At 39.9% G+C, this 8,355-nt stretch overlaps 2 protein-coding genes and 1 long non-coding RNA gene across 3 annotated transcripts; 2 read left to right on the forward strand and 1 right to left on the reverse strand.

Annotated features, from left to right (window-relative positions):
* The first annotated feature begins 657 nt into the window (after window positions 1–657).
* Window positions 658–3,018, forward strand: LOC106412689. The gene is made up of 4 exons (XM_013853598.1): window positions 658–1,345; window positions 1,457–1,848; window positions 1,916–2,669; window positions 2,735–3,018. The coding sequence occupies exons 1-4, from the start codon at window positions 658–660 to the stop codon at window positions 3,016–3,018; spliced, it is 2,118 nt and encodes a 705-aa protein (XP_013709052.1).
* Window positions 3,019–4,159: 1,141 nt separating this feature from the next.
* On the reverse strand, window positions 4,160–7,019 carry LOC106415813 (endoplasmic reticulum-Golgi intermediate compartment protein 3-like). The gene is made up of 13 exons (XM_013856612.3): window positions 6,597–7,019; window positions 6,449–6,522; window positions 6,286–6,369; window positions 6,125–6,205; window positions 5,897–5,977; window positions 5,644–5,736; window positions 5,241–5,420; window positions 5,087–5,154; window positions 4,957–5,008; window positions 4,822–4,875; window positions 4,643–4,735; window positions 4,499–4,565; window positions 4,160–4,409 (listed from the first exon to the last, which is right to left on the reverse strand). The coding sequence occupies exons 1-13, from the start codon at window positions 6,736–6,738 to the stop codon at window positions 4,318–4,320; spliced, it is 1,161 nt and encodes a 386-aa protein (XP_013712066.1). The 5' UTR covers window positions 6,739–7,019; the 3' UTR covers window positions 4,160–4,317.
* Window positions 7,020–7,235: 216 nt separating this feature from the next.
* On the forward strand, window positions 7,236–8,150 carry LOC106412690. Its single transcript, XR_007327481.1, has 3 exons — window positions 7,236–7,708; window positions 7,796–8,033; window positions 8,125–8,150. It is a non-coding gene; the product is annotated as an uncharacterized LOC106412690 (long non-coding RNA).
* The last annotated feature ends 205 nt before the right edge of the window (window positions 8,151–8,355 follow it).

An 8,355-nucleotide genomic window follows, 5' to 3' on the forward strand; every position in this document is an offset into this window, starting at 1 on the left:
ATATGTATATGATATATGGTGTAGGATATAGAGTTTTGGTTTGTATTGAAAATCTGCATAATATTCGAATTATCTATTTTGAATATTGATACATAGATTTATGAAAATAATAGTGTTTGTTAATTTATTTATTGTTCATAATATATTTATACTTAGAATATTTATATTATATTTAAAGTTAGCATATCGTTTATATATATAGGCCCATTATAGTGGAGCATGGCCGAGCTTTTCTACTGAGCTGGAGGAGTTTATGAAGATGAAAGCAAGATTCACGGAGTTCTCGATTGTCTTTGTACCTCTCCAGGAAAATGTATCGTCTGATTCATTAGCTAAGATAGCGAGATCCTTCCATAAGGAATTGTAGGCCACCTCAAGCTTGAGTAATAGAACAGCCGTTTGAGAAAAAAAAAATATAGGCCCATTATTTATAAATCAATTTAGGTGTATCTGTAGGACCAAAACCAAAAGACTTAAATGCCATTAATGAATTTTATTAATTCCTTGTAAGAAATAAGGGTATTTTTGAGAAAAATCCAATTTTTATTAAGGGCATAATTTGGAAATGATCCTCTTTTAATGGTATTGATGATGCACAATGATGAGAAGTTAGGTGGTGTAACAAGGGAATGACCCACTTTTTAGGACTTCTGAAATATGGCTGAAGCTTGTAAAATCAGGGAGATGAGATCCACGGGTAATACCTTGTCATGGTCTGGAAAGAGGGACCACGTTTGGATACAGTGTCGCCTGGATTGTAGCTTTGGCAATGATGAATGGTTCCGTCTCTTTCCTCAATCTTCAACAGAATATATGAGAACGTGGTCATCAGATCATCGCCCTCTAAGAATAGAGTTTGCTCTGGAACCAGAGAGCTTGAAGAGAGGACGTTTTTACTTTGACAAACGGATGTATGGAAAGAGAGGTGTAGAGGAAGCCATAGTTCGGGGATGGGAGGCTGAGAATGACTCCCCGAATCTAACGGTACTGGAGCGCATTGTGCGTTGTAGGACAGAGCTAGCTAAACTCAAAAAGGCTAGTGACTGGAACTCCAAAACGCAGATAGAGGGACTGCAGAATGAACTCGATCGAGAAGATGTGATCATAGCGCATAACAATGTGATCATAGTGCATGAGCTCGTGCATCGTTTGAGAACAAATGACACGATCGGATGTCGAAGTATGGCTGTCAAAACGGACATGTCTAAAGCCTACGACCGTGTTGAATGGAATTTCCTTGAGGTATTACTTGAGAAGATGGGATTCGATAGAAGATGGATCAGTTGGACGATGTCTTGCATAAGCACAGTCTCTTTCTCTATATTGCTCAATGGTAGATCACATGGTTTTTTATCAAACCCGAGAGAGGGATAAGGCAAGGGGATCGATCCTCTATCCCCTTTCTTATTTATAATGTGTGCATAAGCCCTTGTGCATGTACTGAATGTTTCCGAAGCTAAAGGCAAACTTCATGGCGTCAAACTTGCAGCGACAAGCCCTCCAGTTCATCATTTGTTGTTCGCAGACGACAGCCTGTTAATGTGTGATGCTTCTGTCATTGAGAGTGAAGAAATAACCAGATGTTTGAAGCTATATGGAGACGCTTCAGGCCAGCTTATTAATCAAACAAAGTCATTGATTATCTTCGGGAGTAGAATCGAAGATCAAACTAAAGCTGACATCAAACTGGCTTTGGGCATAGATAGAGAAGGTTGTGAAGGTACGTATTTGGGACTACAGGAATGTTTCCAGCGCTCCACAAAAGACCTTCTCAACTCTATAAAAGAAAAGCTTGAAGGTAGGCTCCAAGGATGGTACTCAAAGACGCTATCTCTAGGTGCAAAAGAGGTATTGCTGAAATCTGTTTCTTTGGCCTTACATGTGTATGCTATGTCGGTATTTAAGCTCCCTAAAGACCTCTGTGCAAGGATCACAAGTGCTATTGTTGAGTAAACCTAAAGAGCAAGGAGGGCTTGGCTTTCATGATATTGGAAGATTCAACCAAACGCTCTTAGGTAAACAGGCATGGAGAATCTGGAGCAACCCTAACTCGCTAGTTTCAAGAGTACTCAAAGGGAAATATTTGAAAAGAGGGACTTTCTTAGACTGTGGTATAGGCTCACGACCCCCCTTTGCTTGGAGGAGCATTATGCATGGTAGAGAGCTTCTAACACAAGGTCTGGTTAGGAAAATAGGCAATGGAACTAGCTCTAATGTGTGGGGTGAAAAATGGATCATTGATATAATCCCAAGACCACCTATGTACAAGGAAAACATCACTACGAATCTGGCTCTCAACGTGTCCGACTTACTCATTCAAGGTACAAGCATGTGGAACCTGAACTTGCTGTTTCAGACTTTTACACCAGAGGATGTCGAGAGGATAATGATGATAAGACCATGCGTGAATCAGGAGGATTCAATACGGTGGGGCTTTACTAAGAGAGGTGATTACCCTACTCAGAGTTGTTATAAGTTGTTGGAAGCTTTAGTCGATTTCGAACATCCACAGACTAGAGCCTTACCTCTTATTGAGAGGCAACTTTGGAGGAATATCTGGAAAATCAAAGCACCACCAAAAATCAAACACTTCATTTGGAGAGCTCTTTCTGGTGCTCTAGCGGTAAAAGAACGCTTGATCACTCGTGGTATTCAGATGGACACTACGTGTATCTGTTGTAATCAAGCAGATGAAAGCATTTGCCATGTACTGTTTGGGTGTGTTGGGAACTAGCTAACGTGCCTTTTCCAACTTCGGGCTTCTCAAGGAATTCGGTGTTCTTAAACTTTGTTCACCTCTTAAAAGTCTCAGACTCAAAGGCAGGGGAACCCACTTCGCGGAATGTTTTCCCATGGTTAGTTTGGGAGCTATGGAAGGCGAGGAACGCTTTGGCGTTTGAAAATAAATCTCTATCGGCTCACACCATTGCTGCCAAAGCTTTCGAGGAAGCGTACTCTTGGCAGAACACCCTGAACCTTACTGAGAACTCTGGTGGCCTCCATGAAGAGGGGGAGTAAACGCCTATAGGATGGATAAAGCCAACGGGGGATATCTGAAGTGCAATATAGGCTCATCATGGATAAGTTGGAGGCAACCGAGTGGGGCTTCATGGATCTTACGTGATGATAAAGGTAGAACAATCATGCACAGCCGAAGGTCATATTCCTTCATGAGATCCAAGACTGAAGCGGATCTTTGGGCACTACACTGGGCTGTGAAATGCATGAAAAACACTCACCAAAGAAAGGTTATCTTCGAAGCGTCCTCTGAACAGATACGGGAGGTTCTCTGTAACCAAGCTCAATGTCCAGGGTTCAGAAGTATTGTGGGGATGATCAATATCCAGCTCACTAGGATCGAGATATGGAGTCTTGACTATTCATTACCAAAACGAAACGAGGCTGCAAATGCCATTGCAGTGAGCGTTACGCGTGATAGACGTCATCAGTCATACATTGCTCACAATGCACCGGTTTGGCTGCACCATTTGTTATCTTTGGAAGCTCAATCCAACTAAGGTAAGGGGTGAAACCTATCACCAAAGAAAGATCCTCCCTAGATCTTATGTTTCTCTTACCCTCTCCGGTGTCTACTGACATCTTTTTAACTTCTTTCCTTCTGTTATTTGTTTCTTTTTGTTTCCTCTCAGTGTTGTGGTTATGAGACAATATCGAGCTCAGCTAGCGTTGTAAGGTTATTTTCAGTGTTATAAAAAAAAAACAGAAAGAAGAAAGTGACTGAATGGGTATTGCCCAGTCCCGTTTTCAGTATTTTGGTAGCATGATAGAAACCGAATCACTTATGAAGTTATGATACATTAACTAGACTAGATAAATTTTCTGCATCGCTCGCTTGTGAGACAGTAAAACGAAGATTTTTCAAGAATTATCTTCACCAGAAAAGATTTTTCATGCTTGTTTGAACTTTGTAGTAACTTAAATAATGTGAATATTAACAAGTGATGTGGAGTGTTAAAAAGTGAATATTAAGGTGCTGAATATACTAAACCAATGTAGATGGTCTTAGAAGACTGAAGTAGAGAAAACATTCTACACAGTCCAATGATTAGTGGCATTCGATCATTTACAGCAACAGAAAGTCCGGCAAGTGAAAACTTTAAACCCTCTCCGCGTGGTATATATTTTATCAACAAATAAATTGGCTGAGAGAAGTTGATTTGATTTGAGTTCATTAGGGTGAATATTCTATTGTTCAACTTTCATTAAGCCTCAAATGAATAGATTAACGTCGCAAAACGAATAAGAGAGACCAACCCCATTTGAACAAAAAGTGAAACCACAACATGATTAAAAGCATCAGCTAAATTTACCGATTTCTATCTTCTTCTTGATTGCTTTTTGACCATGATATATAAACGCATCTATTATCCCAGACACCGTGAAAACACCTGCCATGTTTTGAATTTTTAATGCAGAACAGGCAAAGCAGGCAACAAAGAGAGTTCGTATGGGGCTATATAGGTAATAGATACATCACCTCCAACTATGGCACAGACATTAGTCAAGAAGTGCAAGAACGATATATGCTCCTCTGTGAAGGTTACCTGGCAATTCAACAAATTTTAGATTAGAACTCTAAATATTTCTTCTATTTTTCCCACTTCGAAACACACACACTAACCTTGATTGGAGAGAGATCATAGAAGAAGAAAACTCCTGGTAAGGATTGCAGTTGACCTGCTTCTGAGCTCTTAACATGTTCGGTCACTGAGAACTGTGCCATTTTACTTTAAGTTAATATCATAAAAAGGATGACAATAAATAGATTATAATTGAACAGTTAAAGAGCCTCGCGCTCACCTGATTTGATTGAATTGTGTGTCCACTGATATCTGTGTATACTGTTGGTACAACCTTTTCAAAGCAGACGAAGCAGAGTAGATTAAACAAAGGTACTTTTAAAGACATACTTCAGCTGGTTGTCGCAGAACAAACCTTGATAAAATATTGGTACATAGCATTGGGTGTGTCTTGACTCCACTGGACTCTGCAAACGTCAAGTAGCTTAAAGAACATGAAAATATAAACCGTGTGTGTGACAGAATTAGACCACAATTGTCATTACTTGTCAAGAGGGTTCACGACACCAGGAAAGTAGTCCCCAAAAGTCAGTCGATTGATCTTGTGACTTATCTGAAACGGAGTTTGAATAGATTATTAGGACGCATCGATTGAATTATAAAAACGAAATGAAACCAGTAGGACAAGTGATTTCTTACGTTAAAACTGTCTTTCTGAAAAGCAAGAAGATCATGAACGTGAACGCCCGCCTGATGAAAGCTTTTCCCGGGAGCAAAGTGGAAGTTTCCCGCCACTTTATTCACCTCCAAGAACCCATAGATATTACATCCTTCACCTTCTTCATCCTTTACTCTTTGTAAGAAACCTTCTCGTTTACACTGATCATAAACAGACAAGCGAAACAGATCTAAGCTCGCAATTAGAAACAATAAACCCACAGAATACCAAATAAACGGACCGTACACAAACCACTGAGGCTCCAACATAGAGAAAGATGAAGAAAAAATGAAATGAAAAAAAACACACACATGCAAATACGTGATGAAAACACACAGTTGCCAGGAATTTAAGAGGTGAGCAACATATCTCTCAGCAATTCACCTGATCAATCAAATCTGGATTTGTAACACCCCACCCTTTTTTTCTATATGCTTCACGAACATCCTCACATGAATTGCAGCAGTCATGCTCTTCCTACAAGAAAAAAACAACATATGAAAGCTGAACGATAGAGGAAAGCCACTATAACATCTGTGTTTGTCTGATCGACTATGATCTCTTCACTATCACTAAACAACAAGGGTAATCAGAATATGAACATGACAGAAAAGAGAGAGAAGAATAGCAAAATTACCGCTTCAGCACCATAGCAAGAACCACAGTAAGTCTCATTATGTTCCAGCCTACCACCATGTTTCTGCAGTGGCTTCTCAATCTGCACAATCACAAAAAAGTAAGAAACTTTACAAGCTCCCCAAAAAGACTGCTTTCAGCTAATGCTTTTATCCTAGTGTGATGACTAAAAAATCCCAGAGAACATATGACAAGCGCATGCTTCAAATTACACTAAAGAAAAACAAACCTTTGCAGCGCCTATACCGTCCTGTCTTGATTCTATAATGTTACCATGAGAATCTAGTCTTCTCTTAATGACATCGTGTTTCTGTTTATCCAAAGGGAAAAAAAAAAAAACCAGATTAGCCACAAAATTGACAAGCATATATACAAGAAAATGTCACATACCACGTCAAGATGCAGCTCTCCACTAATATCCATAGCATCAACACTTAGAATGGAACATGCTAGAGCAGGAAAAGTCATATCAAACTGCCATATCAAAGAGCACATTTGAGAGATCTATCTGAAAAAAAAAAACATTCCTTAAGAAAAAAAAAAACAAGATTACATTGATGCGTAACGTCTCTCCTCTAGAAGTATCCACCACGAGCTTCGTCTCGGTAACGCTATGAAGATATAATCCTAAACAAACAAACAGAAACTCAAAACCGAAACTCAACTAGGTAGAAATATCAAGCAATTCAGATCTCACGTACGTAGCTCGGAGAAGAAGAGAAGGAACATAACAACGGAGGAGACGAGGGTGATAACGCCGCCGGATAACGTACGGCTGTAAAAATCCTCATTGATCTTTGGATAAGCATCCAGATTCCGCAATTTATTCAGGATCCCCGCCATTTCTGGGGATTGAGATTCCCAGATTCAGTTTTCCCCAGATTCGAATCCTTACTCGGCTCAAAAAAAAGAAGATTGTGCCCGGAGATAAATCAGACGAGCGAAACGTTCGGAAGCGAAATTCTTCCGACGATGCGTTCGAAGAGAGAGAGAGAGAGAGAGAGATGGATTGAGTTGTTTTTTTTTTTCCTTTGGTTTCGTCACCGTCGGACGGAGAAGCGTTTACGGTTTACGTAGTCGTAAACACGTTCGCGTTTGCCGTCTTCTCTACTTACGCTGAAACGACATCGTTTCTGTCAGTGTCAAAATACACATACATTATCAAACAACTAATAAAAGGGGATATAAGCCTCAGCTAGGCTGTTCACGTAGGATAGAAAAATCGTCCAATCAGAAGAGTCATTTTTGACACGTCAGCACGACTTTAGTAATGTCCGGCTTCGTTTTTTTTAGCCCAAATATTGATGTCAATGGCCCAGGAAACCCATTCCGTTTGCTCTTAGCCTTCTTCGTTTCACCTTTCACGATCTGAAAGTGGAGGGATTCGACATTGCCCTTTGCTCTTCCTCTTCTTCATTTTCATTTCACGATCTGATCCACAATCAATCAATACATCCTCCACTTCGTTTCTCCATTTACTCTTATTGACCCTCCAAGACACGACAGTGCCGAAACCATTCGTAGGGCTTTGAATCTTGGTGTTAACGTTAAGATGATCACCGGTAACTAAACTTATTCATCATTTTCTATATCAGGAAATCGATGGCTACGTAGATGTTTTTCCTAACTTGCGCTCTAATACGTTTCCAGGTGACCAACTTGCTAGGTAAGGAAACCGGTCGCAGGCTTGGAATGGGAACCAACATGTATCCATCTGCGGCTCTTCTTGGTACTGACAAGGACTCCAACATTGCATCCATTCCTGTTGAGGAGTTGATCGAGAAGGTTGATGGGTTTGCTGGGGTCTTTCCAGGTTATAACTTGCTTCTTAAACCTCACCATATGTTCATTCGAAAAGGCTTTGTTATATTGATCCAAGCTTCTTATCTTATGATTCCAGAGCACAAATATGAAATTGTGAAAAGCTGCAAGAGAGGAAACACATTGTTGGAATGACTGGTGATGGTGTCAACGATGCTCCTGCATTGAAGAAAGCTGACATTGGTATTGATGTGGCCGATGCTACAGATGCTGCTCGTGGTGCTTCAGATATTGTTCTCACTGAACCTGGATTGAGTGTTATCATCTGTGTAGTGCTCACTAGCAGAGCTATCTTCCAGAGAATGAAGAACTACACCGTGCGCATTCTCTTAGTTTTTTTCTTACATTATGCCCACTATTTGTGTTTGTTTGCACCAATATATAATATCTTTTTCTTGCTTATGACAGATTTATGCAGTGTCAATCACAATCTGTATTGTTGTAAGTAGACACTTCATTTAGATATCTATCTCTTATTACCATGATCTTTCTTTTGTGTACTGATTATATTGTGATATACTTTGTGCAGTTTGGTTTCATGCTTATTGCTCTGATATGGGAATTTGTCTTCTCAGCGTTCATGGTTTTGATTATTGGCATTCTTAATGACGGTGAGAAAATGGCTTTTACTTTACTATA

The sequence above is a fragment of the Brassica napus genome, chromosome C8 (assembly GCF_020379485.1).
Source record: "Brassica napus cultivar Da-Ae chromosome C8, Da-Ae, whole genome shotgun sequence".
NCBI classification, from domain to species: Eukaryota; Viridiplantae; Streptophyta; class Magnoliopsida; order Brassicales; family Brassicaceae; genus Brassica; species Brassica napus.